At 41.2% G+C, this 19,508-nt stretch overlaps 1 protein-coding gene across 1 annotated transcript in view; it reads right to left on the bottom strand.

The window, feature by feature from the left end:
• The window catches only part of lmf1 (lipase maturation factor 1), a 649,165-nt gene extending 644,498 nt beyond the window's left edge, over positions 1 to 4,667 (bottom strand). Inside the window, exon 1 of the mRNA XM_059979755.1 lies at positions 4,492 to 4,667. Within this exon, the coding sequence (XP_059835738.1) occupies positions 4,492 to 4,666 (175 nt within the window). The 5' untranslated portion in view covers position 4,667. The remainder of the gene's footprint in view (positions 1 to 4,491) is intronic.
• Between the last annotated feature and the right edge of the window lie 14,841 nt (positions 4,668 to 19,508).

The following is a 19,508-nucleotide window of genomic DNA, read 5'->3' as shown; positions in this document are numbered from 1 at the left end:
GTCAAGAAGAAAAGAAAGGCTTACGAAAGGTTTAAAAAACCAAGCAATGATAGAGATCTAGAAGATTATAAGGCTAGAAGGAAGGAGCTTAAGAAAAAAATTAGGAGAGCCAGAAGGGGCCATGAGAAGGCCTTGGCGGACAGGATTAAGGAAAACCCCAAGGCATTCTACAAGTATGTGAAGAGCAAGAGGATAAGACGCAACAGAATAGTACCAATCAAGTGTGACAGTGGAAAAGTGTGTCTGGAACCAGAGGACAGCGCAGAGGTACTTAATAAGTACTTTGCTTCAGTATTCATTACGAAAAAGGATCTTGGCGATTGTGGGGATGACTTACAGCAGACTGAAAAGTTTGAGCATGTAGATATTAAGAAAGAGGATGTGCTGGAGCTTTTGGAAAGTATCAAGTTGGATAAAGTCACCGGGACAGGACAAGATGTACCCCAGGCTACTGTGGTAGGTGAGGGAGGAGATTGTTGAGCCTCTGGCAATGATCTTTGCATCAACAATGGGGATGGGAGAGGTTCCAGACGATTGGAGGGTTGTGGATGCTGTTCTATTATTCAAGAAAGGGAGTAGAGATATCCCAGGAAATTATAGACCAGTGAGTCTTAATTCAGTGGTTGGTAAGTTGATGGAGAAGATCCTGAGAGGCAGGATTTATGAACATTTGGAGAGGCATAATATGATTAGGAATAGTCAGTATGGCTTTGTGAAAGGCAGGTCATGTCTTACGAACCTGACTGAATTTTTTGAGGATGTGACTAAACACATTGATGAAGGTAGAGCAGTAGATGTGGGGTATATGGATTTCAGCAAGGCATTTGACAAGGTACCCCAAGCAAGACTTATTAAGAAAGTAAGGAGGCATGGGATCCAAGGGGTCATTTCTTTGTGGATCCAGAACTGGCTTGCCTACAGAAGGCAAAGAGTGGTTGTAGTCGTGTCATATTCTGCATGGAGTTCAGTCACCAGGGACCAGGTGCCTCAGGGACCCCTACTCTTCATGATTTTTATAAATGACCTGGATGAAGAAGCGGAGGGATGGGCTAGTAAACTTGCTGATGACAGAAAGCTGGGAGGTGTGGATAGTGTGGAAGGCTGTCAGAGGTTACAGTGGGACATTGATAGGATGCAAAACTGGGTTGAGAAGTGGCAGATGGAGTTCAACCCAGTAAAGTGTGAGGTGGTTCATTTTGGTAGGTCAAATACAATGGCAGAATATAGTATTAGGGGTAAGACTCTTGGCAGTGTGGAGGATCAAAGGGATCTTGGGGTCCGAGTCCACAGGACACTCAAATTTGCTGAGCAGATTTACTCTGTGGTTAAGAAAGCATATGGTGCATTGTCCTTCATCAATCGTGAGACTGAGTTTAGGAGCCGAGAGGTAATGTTGCAGCTATATAGGACTCTAGTCAGACCCCATTTGGAGTACTGTGCTCAGTTCTGGTCGTTTCACTATAGGAAGGATATGGAAACCATAAGAAGGGTGCAGAGGAGATTTACAAGGATGTTGCCTGGATTGGGGAGCATGCCTTATGAGAATAGGTTGAGTGAACTCGGCCTTTTCTCCTTGGAGCGATGGAGGAGTGAGAGGTGACCTGATAGAGGCGTATAAGATGATGAGAGGCATTGATTGTGAGGATAGTCAGAGGCTATTTCCCAGGGCTAAAATGGCTAGCGTGAGAGGACACAGTTTTAAGGTGCTTGGAAGTATGTACAGAGGAGATGTCAGGGGTAAGTTTTTTTATGCAAAGAGTGGTGAGTGCATGGAATGGGCTGCTGGCGACAGTGGTGGAGGTGGATACTATAGGGTCTTTCAAGAGACTCCTGGACAGGTACATAGAGCTCAGAAAAATAGAGGGCCATGGGTAACCCTAGGTAATTTCTAAGGTAAGGACATGTTCAGCACAGCTTTGTGGGACAAAGGGCCTATATTGTGTTGTAGGTTTTCTATGTTTCTATATCATAGTGGAGATTTTGTGGAATGGCTAAAACAACTTGTACCTCCAATTTTATTTCTTATGTTAAGTCTTAATGATTAAAGTTGGACAGGTTTTGTAATAAAGACCAAAGTTCTCTAAGTTTGAATGCAGAAGCCTGTGATTTGAAGACGTTTGGATGAAAATGACCATTTATGTTGGTTCATATATGCACAATACAAATGCAGCGCCATGCAACGTGCAGGTAAGATACACAGAAAGCAATTGTGCAGTCTCACAGAGTGCAGCTGGACCAGAATACAAAGTCAAGGTTTGGGTGGGGAGAGATGTCACTTTGTCTCCACTATAGGTTTTGACAACTTAAAGCAAATAAACCACCTGCCCAAAAATAGAAACTTCAAATTATCTGACATAAACCAATAGATTAAAATGGGAAGGCAAACTGACAAACAAAGTATACAAGTGGACCAAGAAAAGAATACTGGGTTTCTTGGATCACAGAAAGTAATTCCTGCACCATATGAGAGACTACATAAGTCTCCAAGTAATATTAACACTCAGAGTTTAAGCATTATGCAGAGAAGAAGTTCATTCACTTCCTGGATTATACTGTATATGACACCCCACAACCACAGTGAATAGGTGAACTTTGGAGAGCACAAAAAGACTGTGCAAGTCTGGACAATTTAGGAAGAGATTCTTCTTGAAAACACTCAAGGCCTGAACTCAGCCCACCAGGAAATCTTGAAATTGGATACAGCAGTAGGAAATCTACTCCACAAAATATTTTGACCAAAATAATATAAAGCCACAGCACTACACCCTTGCTTTTATATTCCAGTCCTATTGAAATGAATGCTACAATTTTCCTCCATTTAGGAATCCTGCACAAGGACTCAAAAGCACCTCTGATATTTGAATGTGCACCCCATTTAGAAAATAGTCTGCACCTTTATTCCTCCTACTAAAGTGCAAGACCACTACAATGTAGGTCATGTGTGGGCTGGGGAATGGGTGACATCAGTGACAATGAGAAAGAGGAGAGGAGAATCTGGGAGTGATGTGCAGGTTTGAGGAGGGGGTTGCTTGATATAGGGAAGTTCCTTCGGGGGTGTACTGTGGGGTGGAAATTGTGTCTGAATGACATATGAAGAAGGGGTCTCACATTAGGTGAGAGGTGGAGGGGAGGTTGGGGGGGAAGGGGAGGTTGGGCTGGCGGCTTGGGGGAAGTAGGGAGGGGAGGTGTGGAGGGGGAGGGTGGTTGGGGGAGGATGTTTGGGGAGGATGGGAAGGGTTAGGGGATGGCTGGGGTGTTGGGGACTTATGGGATAGGTTAAGGGAGAAGGGGTTGGGGAAGGGGAAAGGGAGAAGGGGTTAGGGTTGAGGGGGTGGGGAGAGGGGTTGAGGGAGAAAGGGAGAGGAGTTAGGGTTGAGAGGGAATGGGAAAGGGTTGAGCGAGGTGGTGTGGGGGGGGAAGGGTGGTGGAGGGGGAGGGGACGGGCTGCAGGGGGAGAGGAAGGGGTTGGGGTTGGAGTTGGGAGAGGGAAGGGTTCGGGGTTGGAGTTGGGAGAGGGAAGGGTTCGGGGTTGGAGTTGGGAGAGGGAAGGGTTCGGGGTTGGAGTTGGGAGAGGGAAGGGTTCGGGGTTGGAGTTGGGAGAGGGAAGGGTTCGGGGTTGGAGTTGGGAGAGGGAAGGGTTCGGGGTTGGAGTTGGGAGAGGGAAGGGTTCGGGGTTGGAGTTGGGAGAGGGAAGGGTTCGGGGTTGGAGTTGGGAGAGGGAAGGGTTCGGGGTTGGAGTTGGGAGAGGGAAGGGTTCGGGGTTGGAGTTGGGAGAGGGAAGGGTTCGGGGTTGGAGTTGGGAGAGGGAAGGGTTCGGGGTTGGAGTTGGGAGAGGGAAGGGTTCGGGGTTGGAGTTGGGAGAGGGAAGGGTTCGGGGTTGGAGTTGGGAGAGGGAAGGGTTCGGGGTTGGAGTTGGGAGAGGGAAGGGTTCGGGGCTGGAGTTGGGAGAGGGAAGGGTTTGGGGCTGGAGTTGGGAGAGGGGAGGGTTTGGGGCTGGAGTTGGGAGAGGGGAGGGTTTGGGGCTGGAGTTGGGAGAGGGGAGGGTTTGGGGCTGGAGTTGGGAGAGGGAAGGGTTTGGGGTTGGAGTTGGGAGAGGGGAGGGTTTGGGGCTGGAGTTGGGAGAGGGAAGGGTTTGTTGTGAGGGAAAGGGAAGGGTTCGGGGTTGAGAAGGAGGGGTAGTGGCTGGTTTCATGGCGATTGTGCAGACATCTGAGGTGACAGAGGCTGACGTGAGAGTGTGGGGTTGCTTGTGAGGGAGGATAGCAATGTTGCCATTGAAGAAGTTGTTGCTCTAAGAGGGAGATGGTCCTCTGTGAGCGAGTATGGGGGAGTGCACTCCCTTAGAGGGCACGGGAGGGTAGGTTCTCTGAAGGGAAATAGGGAGGAAGGGGGTAGGAGAACTTGTGTGAGGAGAATTGAGTGGAGTGGGTTACCTACACCCGTTGCCTAATTTCTTTCATTCACCCCGCCCTCCCCCGTCATTTCACTCACAGTAAATGAAAGCTATGGAACGCAGCAGAACTATCCTGGTGAGCCAGAAGGTTCCCGGCTGCAGCCCAGCGCCCTTGAGTGTGACGTGCCCTTCTTGTTGAACGTCTTTACCGGGCTGCGGAACACCAGCTACCCGCCGAGCTCGCACTGCCGCCATCTTTGTGCGTTCGCGCATGCGCGATCCGTGGTTCCCGCCGGGCGCTTAGCGAGCCGAAAGGAGTTTCATTTACTCTCACGCTACGAGCATCTGCTGCTGCGTTTCAATATTGCATTTAACAGTTTCAAATGATATAATGTTTCTCCTTTCTGTCAGAAAATGCCAGTTTAATTCAGTTTTATCCCTCCAATAATGCTATCTGCTGACTATTTCAAGCATCCTCTTTTATTTCATATTTCTAGCAAACGTTATGTTCTCTCTCTCAGATTTTATATTCCAACCTCCCCCCGCCACTACCCCAATTCATTGCCCTCTAGTTGCACCTTTTCAGGCACATTCATAGGTATTCATGAGCTCTCGTCCTACCACAGATATTCCCATTGCTTTTACTCCAGTCTCTCCAGCTCTCAACCTCTATAATACTTGTTTGTTCTGTTATTCACTTCAGATGGCAACTTGCTAAATTGACACGAATACTTTGTTTCTATTTTGCATCGTTCCAACTTGATTTGCCATGTTATCTCCAGCATTTTCTGCGTCTTAAATAAATGGTGGTCCCAGATAGCTATTGACATCAGTGAAGTATCCAAACTCAGCCAATGCAAGTGAGAATTATTCACTTTCATTCCAAAACAGGGCCAAGTCCGATGCATTTGTTCAAGACCATCACATTATTATCAGTGATGCAAATAAATTCTAAATTTTCAAACTCAGTGCCATATGTTTGTAAACCAATATTAAAGGTTTGACAAAAGTTATTATTTTACATATGAATAAATCAAATATATTTCCTATATTAAAATAACTGATATATTTATATTATAAATGTTTGTTAGAGTTTACTTTATTGTTTTCAAAATGTTCTAGTTCTCCATGTTTTTTTGCTAATTAAAGGAGTAAATGGAATTTAGATTGCTTCATTCAATCACAATTAAATGTTTATAATCGATGTAACTGCAAAATGTACTTGCAATCTTGCAATTTACAAACATAAGGGGAAGATGAATGTTCTCATTAATGTTGTGTTTTATTACATCATTAGGCAGACCACTTTGCACACCACCATAAGGTATCATCTAATGCAATTTGTTCACTGAACCCACACATTTTCATAACATTTTGACATGGGCTGCATCGAAAGAAACAATTTATTTTGTCCAATTTTTATTCTAAAACTTGGGGGAAACTAATTCTCAAACTGATGTAAGTGGGCAAAGAGTACGTAGCTATTCCAATACTGTGCTGAAGAGTAATGTAATTTTCCAACAGTTGTTTCAAGCATTTAATCACAAGTAACTTCCATTAATGTAATTTCCAATATGAAAGGACCTGCCAAGATGTCTCACTGGAGTGATAGATATTAACAGGGAGCAAAAGAGGGGAATTAGTCAGAATGCCATGATCTCCAACTTTCTAGGCAATTCACACACTATTCTAATTTTTTAGCATAGCTATTCCTTCACTGTAATAGTTCTATAATAATCAAATGTTCTATCCAATCCAATCATATGAGCACCTTCTTCAGGATCTTCTCAGAGCAATAAAGTATAGAAAACAAATATCTTGGACAGTCATCTGTATTTTGAAAACCAAATGGTTAATAATTCAAAGTTTAAAAACTAGTTTTAAAAAGTGATTGAAGAAACTGCTTTCTATTATGATATGTACTTCTCAATATGAATGTGTATAGTAACGTAGCAAGAGTCAGGAGTGATAATTAAATAACACTTAATTAATAGATCATCACAATGAAATTGAGAAATTTGTATAATTTTCAGCCCACTTGAGTTAGATGTAATCTCTTAAAGAGAAAGGAGATGCACGTAGTACTTCAGGAAAGATCAGCATTAAAATAAATCTACTCCAAAATACTGCAAAATTCACTAAAGTGGTAAGCAACATTGACAGCAAGTTCATTTTCTAATTTTCTTTTCATCACCCCCATTCTCTCCCTCCCAACCTCACCAAAAAAAATTCCTCAAAGAGCACATTTATTACGATGCCATTGTTTTCAATGTAAATTAGTATTGCCTTTTTGTAATGCATTAATTTGTATAACTTAACATTTTTGTTCTGAATTCTAATCACAAGTCATCGTGGGTACCAGCTTCAAGAAAATGGACCAAAACAAGCCTATATTTTGTAATATAAAATGTATGATAGTTATTACAGAGCAGAGTGAATTATAAACATGATTTGTTTCTGAATGGAAAACCTTCAGACAGAGATACTTTCTGTTAAATGATTAAATGATAAATGATTACAGCTTTGTGAGCCGAAGGGCCGTATTGTGCTGTAAGTTTTCTACATTTCTAATGTATTTTCTACATGCCTCAATATTTTGTATTCTTGATTCTTTTCTCCAAAGTAAAAGAGGCATATATGCCAAAATCATACCGGCAATCTTTAGGGTGTAAATGCTTCATTTTTTTGTTTTACATATCCAAAATGGGTCTTCCATATGGGATGTACTACCATATGTAGCAGTTAAAGCAAATTGGTTTGCCTGTTTAGCTGTTTGCCTCTTTAGAAGTGCATATATTGCCAGGCCAGGATGTTGAAAGGAATAAAGATTATTACAATTATGTCCTTTTCTATTTTGGCTACATGTTTGCTTTCAGAGGATTACTATTGTTGCTTCCAAAGGGAAAATAAAACAGATGGAGTAAATGTTTAACAACAATGAATGATTTAGAAAATAGATCTGCTCAACACAGGAACAGACCCTTCAGCCCATAATATCTGTACCATACATATGAAAGAGGAAAAGTCAGCTTGGATTTGTTAATCAAAGGTTATTTTGGATCTCCACCTCCATCTAGATGCATCTTCATTTGGTATGGAAGCAGTAGAGCATCGGACCAGAAGTCCCTGCAAAGGACTGTGAGAACAGCTGAGACGATCAGGCAGGAGACTACAATGCATTAAAACAAGAATGAGCAGGATGAGAAACAGTTTCTTCTCCCAGGCCAGTAGGTTTCTGAACTCCCAGCCGCATCATATTCGAAGTATCACTGGTTAATCTGTTCCATACTTTACAATATTTAATATTCAAGTCAAGTCAAGTTGCTTTTTATTGTCTTTTCAATCATAACTGTTGGTACAGTACACAGTAAAAATGAGACAATGTTTTTCAGGACCATGGTGCTACATGAACAATACAAAAACTACACTGAACTACGTAAACCAACACAAAAACTACACTAAACTACGGACCTACCCAGGACTGTATAAGGTACACTGAACAGTGCAGGCATTACAATAAATAATAAACAAGACAATAGGCAGAGCAGAGGTCAGTAGGTTGGTAGTCCGATGGCTTGGGGGAAAATCTGTTACATAAATATAAGTGATTAATGCACTTTAGTTTGTTATTAATGTGTGATTCATCTGTACATTAAATCCTTACCTTCATTGTTGTGTGTTACGTGTGTTGTGTGTACTACTGTGCTTTACACACTGGTTTGTAGAAACATTGTATATAGTTAAATGTCAATAAACTTGACTAGACTTGATAACTTGATTGTATTTTTTGAGGAGGTACTAAAAAGGATTAATGAGAGCAGAACAGTTAATAATGTTGACATGGACTTTAACAAAGATTTTTACAAGTTTCCATACAAAAAATAATTTAAAACCCATATTATTCAATGGAACAGGGATTCAAAATTGGTTTACTGCCAGGAAGCCAAGGATAATGGTCAATGGTTACTTTAGTAGTTGGAAGGCTGTATTGATTTGGAGTTTGCTGTACTCAATGCTGGGTCCCTTAGATTTTGTGCTATATTTCAGTGGATTTGGCTTTAATTAGAAATCATCATTAAAATTATATCAGAGTTAACCTAATATCTTAAAGTGAGGACCAATGCTATTGACTGCAGAAAGATGTCAATGAGTGGGTGGCTGGGCAGGTTTCATCCTGGAGAAGGCATTAGGAGAGGGCAAGCAATGAAAGGAATGTACAAGGCACAACTCAGAGAGGAGTAGCTGAACAGCCTAATCTTGCAACACAAATCCGTGGATCCATGAACTTAGCAGGGAAGATAGAGGAGCATTAGAAACATAGAAACCCTGCAACACAATACATTCGGCCCACAAAGCTGTGCCAAACATGTCCTTACCTTGGAAATTACCTAGGGTTACCCATAGCCCTCTATTTTTCTGAGCTCCGTGTACCTGTCCAAGACTCTCTTAAAAGACCCTATCATATCCACCTCCACCACCATCGCCAGCAGCCCATTCCACGCACTCACCACTCTCTGTGTAAAAAGCTTACCCCTGACATCTCCTCTGTACCTGCTTCCAAGCATCTTAAAACAGTGTCCTCTCATGCTAGCCATTTCAGCCCTGGGAAAAAGCCTCTGACTATCCACACGATCAATACCTCTCATCATCTTGTACACCTCTAGATATTAAGATAATACTGGCCTTTATTAGTTAAGATGTACAGAGGGATCATAGTGGAACTGTAAAAAACACTATAACACCTTGTCTGGAGTTATATGTTCAGTTCTGGTTACAGCACTATAGAAATTATGTGATAGCACTGGAAAGAGTACAGAGGAGAGACATGGAAATTTTAGTTATGAGGCCAGATTAGCCTGAGTAAAATTATCTTCATTGCAACAGAGTAAACAGGTGGAAGGTTTAATCAGAATGCTTAGCATTGTGAAACATGAAAGATAAACAGGGAAGAATTATTTCCCTGAACAGAAAGGGAAATAACCAGTTCATATAGAATATGATGGAAGGATTAAAGCAAGTTTTCATCTTGAACGTTTTGGGTCTGGAATTCAAGGCCTGAAAGTGTGCTGAAGGGAGATCTCTTTATTACATTCAAAAATACCAAGCAGAACATGATCTGCCATTTCATCTTGGCTGCAAGCCTTTAACTTAACATGGAGTTAATCTAAGTAGTTGATTTTTTTAGCCACATGAACACACACTGGTACAAAGACCTCCTTCCATACTATAATATCCTATTAATGTATGAACACTGTGGATGTACTTTAGGTGACTCTAGATACATGATAAGAAAGAAGTGCTGAGGGGTCAAGTTAACTTGCAAGGGTGGAAAACTTACCAGTATAGCTCGTTGGACCAGGTGGTCTATCTTCATGTTGTAAACCCTACCCAAACGTCAGATGGGTAAGTTAGTTATAATCCATTCCTTTCAAGTGGTATATAACCTTCTCCTTTGCAAGTCTTTAAATTGAACTGAGTTGAATTAATGTGATACTACTGGAAGCACCTGGGTCTAGTAAATGTAAAACTACTTCTGTTTTCTTCACATGAGTGCCAGCAAGATTACCAGATCCAATGCATACCAAATTAACCTTCAGAATACATTAGATAAAGCTCTATCTGAATTGTTAAAATCCATCAAGAGAATATACTCCTACTGTGAGGGTTGGAAGAGAGTTCCAGGACTTCCATTCAGTATCAATGAAGGAAAAGCAACACATTTCCAAGCCAAGAGGGTATCTGACTTGAAGGGGAACCTGGAAGACTTTGCATACCCAGGAGCAGGTTACCCACTGGTCATCTCCAAGCATTTCAGTCCTGGTGGGCACTTGGATGAGAGACCTGATATCAGAGGCTGTCATAGGCTAACTGTTGAGGGAACTAGTAGTCTGAATTCAATAAGGATCCCAGCCACATTGCATTGCACACAATGAACAATTACTCTGTTGATTTTCTGGTATGCACTTAATCCGATTTAATAGAGGAGAATTCTTCATACATTGTTGCTCTGCATTCAGTCTCTGTGCCACAGCCCTGGTAACATTATGGGGTTTCTGGATACAATATACTATACTAGAGCAGCAAATAACTGCGAGAACATGAAAGTCATAAGAGGAAATAGAAACATAGAAACACAACAGCACAATACAGGCCCTTCAGCCCACAATGCTGTGCCGAACATGTACTTTAGAAATTACCTCGGGTTACCCATAGCCCTTTATTTTTCTAAGCTCTACATACTATCAAGGAATCTCCCAAAAGACCCTATTGTATCTGCCTCACCTCTGTCACTGGCAGCTCAGTCCATGCACCCACCACTCCCCATGCAAAAAACCTCCCTCTGACATCTCCTCTGTACCTACTTCCAAGCATTTTAAAACTGTGCCCTTTCATGCTAGACATTTCAGCCCTGGGAAAAAGCCTCTGACTATTCACATGATCAATGCCTCTCATCATCTTATACACCTCTATCAGGTCACCTCTCATCATCCGATGCTCCAAGGAGAATGAGCCGAGATTGCTCAAAGTATTCTCATATGGCATGCTCCCCAATCCTTGCAAATCACCTCTGCACCCCTTCTTTAGTTTCCACGTCCTTCCTGTAGTGAGGTGACTGGAACTGAGCACAACACTCCAAGTGGGGTGTGACCAGGGTCCCACACAGTTGCCTATGGACTCGGGCCCCAAGGTCCCTCTGATCCTTCACACTGCCAAGAGTCTTGCCATTAATACTATATTTTGCAATCATATTTGAACTACCTAAATGAATCACCTCACACTTATCTTGGCCAAACTTCATCTGCCACTTCTCAGTCCAGTTTTGCATCCTATCGATGTCCTGCTATAAACTCTGACAGCCTTCCACACTATCCATAACACCCCAACCTTTGTGTCATCAACAAATTTACTAACCCATCCCTCCACTTTTTCATCCAGGTCATTTATAAAAATCACGAAGAGAAGGGATCCCAGAACAGATCCCTGAGGCACATCACTGGTCACCAACCTTCATGCAGAATATGACCCATCTACAGCCACTCTTTGCCTTCTATGAGCAAGCCAATTCTGGATCCACAAAGCAATTTCCTTTTGGATCTCATGCCTCCTTACTTTCTCAACAAGCCTTGCATGGCGTACGTTATCAAATGCCTTGCTGAAATCCATATACACTACATCTACTGCTCTACCTTCATCAATGTGTTTAGTCACACTCTCAAAAAATTCAATTAGGCTCATAAGGCATGACTTGCCCTTGACAAAGCCATGCTGACTATTCCTAATCATATTATACCTCTCCGAATGTTCATAAATCCTGTCTCTCAGGATCTTCTCCATCAATTTACCAACCACTGAAGTAAGGCTTACTGGTCTATAATTTTCTGAGCTATCTATGCCTCCTTTCTGTTACACTTGATTGGCCCTATTCTCTCACGCCTTGTCATCTTGTTCTTCACACACTTGTAGAATGCCTTGGGGTTTTCCTTAATCCTGCTCACCAAGGTCTTCTCATGGCCCCTTCTTGCTCTCCTAATTCCATTCTTAAGCTCCTTCCTGCTAGCCTTATAATTTCCTAGACCTCTACCATTACCTAGTTTTTTGTACCTTTCGGAAGTTTTTCTTTTCTTCTCGACTAGATATTCAACTGCCTTTGTTCACCATGGTTCCTGTACCCTACCATCCTTTCCCTGCCTCAATGGAATGTACCTATGCAGAACTCACGCAAATGTCCCTTTAACATTTGCCACATTTCTGATGTACATTTCCCTAAGAACATCTGTTTCCAATTTATGCTTCCAAGTTCCTGCCTGGTAGCTTCATATTTCCCCTTACTCCATTTAAAGGCTTTCCTAACTTGTCTGTTGCTGTCCCTCTCCAATGCTATGATAAAGGAGATAGAATTGTGATCACTATCTCCAGAATGCTCTCCCACTGAGAGATCTGACACCTGACCAGGTTCATTTCCCAATACCGGATCAAATGCAGCCTCTCCTCTTGTAGGCTTATCTACATACTGCGTCAGAAAACCTTCCTGAACACACCTAAGAAACCCTATCCCACCTAAACTCCTGGTCTAGGGAGATGCCAATCAATAACTAGAGGTTTTAGTTTAAAGGAAGAGTTAGCAGCCGGACAGCTCTGTAATAGATTTAAATGAAGAATCTGGCAATCAGGCACTCCCTTTAATGCATTCTATTTGTGTGTGTGTGTGTGTGTGTGTGTGTGTTTCAATTCTTGCTCGCCGGCTAAAGATAACGCGATGTACATACAGAAATAAGAGAAAATCAGCGGATGCTGGAAATCCGAGCAACACACACAAAATGTTGGAAGAACTCAGCAGGCCAGGCAGCATCTGTGGAAAAGGGTATAGTTGATGTTTCGGGCCGAGACCCCTCATCGGGACTGGCAGATTCTGATGAAGGGTCTCGGCGCGAAACGTCGGCTATACTCGTTTCCATAGATGCAGCCTGGCCTGCTGAGTTCTTCAAGAGTTTTGTGTCTGTGCGGTGAACGTACAAACTCACTGAGGTCACCATAACTGCGACATCTCATTATTGCATCTTTACCTACCAGTCAGGTATGAACTGTGCCTAAAAGTAAGAAATGAGGGAATACTTGGAACCAGCATAAATTGTATCAAACCGAATCTCCTTTTTTTGTGCAAGTGAAATTGATCCCAAAAACGTACAACTAAAACGGGTGAGAAGAATTCCATGGTGCTACATGTTGCGGAGTGGAATTGCCGCTCGTATAGCTTGCCCCCAGTTAGCGGAGGGTAATGCAGGATATATTTGGTAAACAAGGTCTTGCTTTCAACGACAGCTTGTTTAACAAAGTGACAGTTTTAAAAGAGAGTGGTTATGTTATTATTTGTGCGTAAACGTTTTACAGGTGTGACAGATAAAGACATGTTTTAAGCATCCAAACTAGCACAAGTCTCTTAGGAATTGTTGGCTTACTTTTGACCCCCTAAAAACACATTAACTGTGCTCTTGCAGATACCGCGAGCTTCAAAAGAAAACTGAGGCGCTGTTATCAGCCTTTCTGGCTTCGATAGGCGATACCCTCCGCGCACGCACATCCTGATTTGAGCAGTAAGGGCACAGTAGTAACATATTGGGAATGGTTACCATCAGCGGTATAACATTAGCGTCTCTTTTGGGTGGGCAGAATATGATGTCTTGGTCGAATATATAATGAACACATTAGTCTATAATATAAATATGAAACTTTATAGTCATATAATCCGTGGGTATGCTAATATTAATGCAAAGGCTAAGCGTGGTCTTACAAAATGTTATATCAAATTTCTTCTACTTCTGGTTGTCTGTATGAAGTGTCAGTTGTTTCTCTCTCCACCACCCGCTGAGCATTTCAGCATCATTTTTGTTAAGGATTTCCAGAGCCCGTGGTACTTTGCTCGTATTTATAGAAAGTTGTGTTTGAGAGTTATGCAAAAATCCAAATGCTTTTCACAAAGAAGTCTAGTTACATAATTTAAATGAACTATTCCTTCCCGCGGAAAGATGTACGACAGAAGAATTCAGTGTGATATCCTTAATCTTTACAAATCTATGCCACGGTTTATCCCTGGACAGAGTAAGACGCATGGCTCTACGCTAACGCACCCCGTTATATATATATTCTTTAAACAAATGTGACATTCCGTTTGACAGGAATACCAGATAATTCTACAAAGATCCAGAATAGGTTGAAGGGCCGAACGGTCTCTTGACTGTAAATCGTGGACACCAACACAAAGAGTTGACAGTTTTCTCTGTGGCTGGCTCAATTTAAGATTTTGAAGCTTCCTGTTTCAGTTAAATTCTATGCTCCCGATCAATAATACCTCAGTGTTGTTTGTTAACAATACTTTGACCGTCCCGTTTGTCTGAACCTCACTACAGTCATCGCTATCATATGAATGCATGAGACTACGGTCGCTCCTTTATATACAGGCACGTTTGGAGACCATTAGGTGTTTCTGCTGCATTCGGGAATTGGTTTTAACTACAACGCTCCAGCTACGCGTGCAGTTTACCGTGTCTCCGAAGGGAGACGATCTTTGAGAGAATAGACTCGCCTGTTTTGTTTAGAGCGGACTAAATTACATAATATAAAAGCTTCAACAATGTGTCAGTTTACATATATTAATGTAAACAATATCTAACATTTGTAACATCTTTAGAATAGTTTCGCTTTCAATTAAATGGGAAAAATGCTGGATGGACGCCGAGATTGATTTAAATCGGTTACCATGGCCACTTCTAAAGTTAAGAACGAAAGCGTCTGAACATCTGGAAATTTAGAGAACAACACAAGCGAACCGGCCCCTTCGTATGCGTTCTAGTTAATTTCATTTGAACACACTCGCATCAAAATGTTTAGTGGACACAAATTAGCCATATCAGACCCACTTACCGGTAGGCGAAATTATTAATTATTACGGCAAATATCAAACATTCGGTAATTATGTGTGAGAATATCGCAGGTCGCTCGGCCAAAGAGGCATTGCAATTAATTATCTGAATTCTGACCACTCTGAAAATTCTGAACTCAAAGACCGAATAATGGAGATAAACAGCATGAATATATGCTTAAATAAATAACAATAAAAACTATGCACTTGGAACAAAATAAAGACAATAGAAACAGATGAAATGATGAATATTTGTTAATCCGTCTGCATATCGTGCAGTTTAATCCCCGCCCAGAAACTTGAGAAAATCCATTTATTGAGTCTCCACCCCCACCCCAAAGCCTATTTTAAATCGAAAAATAGGTAAATTTATCTGTAATTGGCCTGTACAAAACTTAATACAGGGTAAGACAGCGTTCACCGTCCATGTTTATATTTTCATAAACATTAAAATCGTCTAATAATTGTATACACTCGGAGTTCTTGTATCAATAATTAGGCTGCTCTAATATCTTGATTCTGATACTAAGAAAATATGGTGCATCTGTAAAAATGTCAATATATGTGAATGAACAATGTATTGCTGACAAAAAGAGTTGTATTAAGTGTCTTTCGTTCGGCAAAACGTTCTTTTCTGAAGCTTTTCAGTAACAAAAATGTGAGTATTATTGATTAACTTCAGATAGTGAACAGACATCGATATCTGAAATAGTCCAAACTAATCATCTCGAGGACCACAATAGAACTGAAGGAACATACTGCGAGGGGCATGGACTTGAAGGTGCGTAGAGTCTCGAACACTTAATGCAAAATATAGCATTTCAATGAATTGGGTATCTTTCACGCGAAATTGCCCGCAATTCATTATTAGGATCTCTGGGGTCCTTATAGCCAGGGACCCCCGTTTATCGGAGAGTCCTTCACCAGAGGTCCGCATTCAATAACTACAAACTCATAGTTAGGAAACAACGAATATTGTATCTGCAACTGAGATAGTTATTTCAGAGAAATTCGCACCTGTTTACAAACGCCTGGATGCCTATCCCTTAATAAAAAACGAAGTCAATTCATACCGCAGTAGGTTAGGATCAACCGTACTCCATTCAAAAGACGAAATGAAATCTCACAACTTATCTGATGTTTGTACATTTTTCTCCTCGAAAGAGAAAAGTTAAACCTTTAACACGCGCGTAATACTTTTTAAAGCAACAAGGTAGAGAAGCTTCTTGGCGATTATAATTCCCATAGCAACTTGAAGCAATGTCCGACAGAGAGCCATTTCGTTGTTTTCACCAGGGTCGTTTGTTTATTTCCAAAATGCAAAAAAAGTAAATGTTAATACTATTTTTTTACTTCACAGAAGTGTCTAATAGTGACTGCTAATTACTATAATCATACTATTAAGAACATAACCAATCTTGACGTGTTGGACATCAATTGTATATAGTATTTGATTGATTTATATAGATATTTACTTTTCGATATCAAGTATACGACGATAAAAACCTGGTTATATGTAGCAGGAGTCAGGTTTGCCCTGTGCTGCTGTTACTCAGTGTACAGTGAGGGTCAGATGATATGCAGTCTGTGCGCTCTGATATTCTGCGTGCTGGGCGGAAGAAACGTGAATATTCCGACTGGACTCTAATTAGGATAACAAAATCGTATTAGTTTCTATTAATTCATAACTGGACGCTTATCGCTAATTTGTATAAGACAGCACAAACGCTATTTTGCAAAAAGTACAAAACAGAACGTCCGTATAATTCCTTTCAACTCTGGATACGTACTTTCCTGTTAATTGACTCGAGGTCTTTAGCACTGACATCATCATCTGCCGGGCACAAAGGTATAACTAAGATGGATATGAAGGTCAAAACGTACCACAGGCCTCTGCAGGCGTTCCAATGCGATGCCGCCGAAGCACTTGCACCGTGTGACCAGTAAACTCGAGTGTTGATAATTGACTCTAAGTGCGGAAACATAGATCTGAGTTTGTTGACAAGATCGTTAATCAAACCAGAATAAGTTATCACTACACCGTTGATATTAAACCAGAAAGTGAATCAAAAGGAAAATGCTGAACCATAAGCCACCCACGGCTGAACAGTGAAGAAAGCAGGGGATGTACGAGTCGCTTCTGGGCGTTCAGGCCCACTCAATCCTCAATTAAAAGCTGACTCCTAATGTAGTCATGAACCTTCACGACTTTATCATAAACCGCCCCGGACTCATCCCAGATCAATTAAGAGCACTTGGAGCGTTTGTTTTGCACAGCGGGCTGGATTTCCTGATATATCCTGCAGTCTGACCTAGCTGGAAAATTGAACGAGTTTCACCCCACAACCCAGCGGCAGCGACACAGCTTCACTCCTGTTTATCCCGATGTTTTGATTCATCGACAGTCTCCCCATTCCCATCTTGTGGAAACATTAATAATCAAACCAGGCTATAACTGGAAAGTTAAGACAATGACTTTTGCACTTCGGTTGTCTTTCGTAATTGATCCGGTTTCTCTTAAATAAAACCTGACTGAATGCATTCAGTATCAATCCAGATCAAATCCCATTTTCGCAGAACGCTTGTGTATTCGACCAAACGTCCCCAGGGCGGTGTTAATTTGGTTTATAATTCAGTTCGGGAAAAGCGGCACATTGTCCGCATCTTTCAGCAATCAAACAGTCCATGAATTCCAGTAGCTTGATATGTCTTTGATACAAAAGTTTATACTGTATCGACTTTGCAAGTTTTTCTTAAGCACAATACCGTAGATAAGCAGGCTCTCTTAGGCACTCGTCACGAAGATTAATTAAACTCGATTAAAAAGGAGCCAGACAGGAATCGATCACCAACTGATCATTATTTTCAGCACTGAACAAAGTCGTTTGCTAAATCCAATGGACGGTTATGTTTTCTTCTTTTTGATCGACCCTCTTTTAAAGGACTTCTTACGGCGACACTCCTTCCATATACCGTCAGAACCAATCTGAGGTAACGAGAGTGACAGTAATTGTTGATGATTTTAATAATAAAATTCCACATTAATTTGGTCCATATATTTTCAAAAGCATGTTTATAGAGTAATACATTATGCATAAGCTTTGCATTAAAATGTTTAACATTTACATCAGCATTATAAATTACACTATTAAATGGTTTCGTTTATATGCTTGTAAAACGCTCAGCAATTAATAACGTTCAAGCTACCCCCGAGGTCCTCTGTTTAAAATAAACAACGCACGATTTCTAGATCACATATCGTACCCTCTACTCCATTCTACAGCAAAAAGAATAAAAATAAGAAATAGTAGGCATTCCAGGAAAGTAGCGTAAAATAACGAAATAATTCAAACCCCCCCCCCCCCAAATATAAGTTTTAGTCGAACTACTGGACACATGTTTAGGGAGTGATCCATATAAATTGTATGATCTCCCCGCTTGTTTAAGCTTATGGTCAAAGTCTGCAGAAGACATTAATTTGCAGTGTTCATACATGCATAACGTTTCTGATTGTAACCTCTATTGGCGATATGGCAAGAGACAGGGTCAGAAATGAAGAAAAATAAACTATAGAGGGAATCAGTTGACATCAGCTCTTCGGAAATTAACTTGAAATAACACAAATAGAAGCGTCTTGATAAACCAAGCTTCAAATATACTTATCTAGCAGAACACTTTGATGCTAACTTCATAAAGGCTCCAGTCTAGAAAACAGTCCGAGTATTGAAATATTTACATGATATCCGAATAATAACTGAAAACCAAAAAACCCTGCTTACATTCACAATGGAGAGCGTTAATAATTTTGTAACAGATTACTGAATCACTAAACTACATGGTGTAGGTCAATAAATATATTACAATCAGAGTTTGGTTACAACGAAGTCTCACGCTTTGGGCATTACTGCTTAGTGTTCAGTAAATGCGTGGAAACAGGATATAACGATTCAATGGTTACACACCGAGACAACTCTCCCAACTGGTAACACCAGTATCAACCACAAAGGATCCTTGTTTATCCCGGGTAAAGCATTTAATGCAGGTTTAAACGCTGCAGTGAACCATGAAACAGAAGAGGCGAGAACGGGAGAGAGAGAGTGAGTGAGTGAGTGAGAGAGAGAGCGAGCGAGCGAGTGAGTGAGAGAGAGAGGGAGAGAGAGACAGAGAGAGAGAGAGAGAGAGAGAGAGAGAGAGAGAGAGAGAGAGAGAGAGAGAGAGAGAGAGAGAGGGAGAGGGAGGGAGAGGGAGAGGGAGGGAGAGGGAGAGTGGGAGAGAGAAGAGGGCTTATGATGCGTGCAAGTTACTTACCATGTAAAGAAGAAACAATCGACAAGCCGGAAAGTTAGCAACAGTTTACTTTGAGACTTCGTTTAATCCTTTTAAAGATGAAATAACTACTTTAGCAAGCAGGTCCCAATTGCTCAGTTCACAGATATAATGATAATTCTTCATTCATTTCTGTTATGTCGGATTTATAAAAGACGCCTTTCTGTGTGCTCACTCGCTTTAAAGTTTGGCCAACTGGGAGACAAGAGAAACTAAGCGAGCCGCATAGTGTGGAAAATGCATACTGCAATTTAACGTTATAAAAGCATACATGCCTCGGAACATAAATATTCATATATCTTTTAAGCCTGCTAAACCATTGAGATTTCAGCCAATTTTAGCATGGTTTTTGTTCAGAGAAAAATAGAAGTT

The sequence above is a fragment of the Hypanus sabinus genome, chromosome 9, assembly GCF_030144855.1.
Source record: "Hypanus sabinus isolate sHypSab1 chromosome 9, sHypSab1.hap1, whole genome shotgun sequence".
Lineage (NCBI taxonomy): Eukaryota > Metazoa > Chordata > Chondrichthyes > Myliobatiformes > Dasyatidae > Hypanus > Hypanus sabinus.
This window is presented reverse-complemented; position numbering and strand designations above follow the sequence as displayed.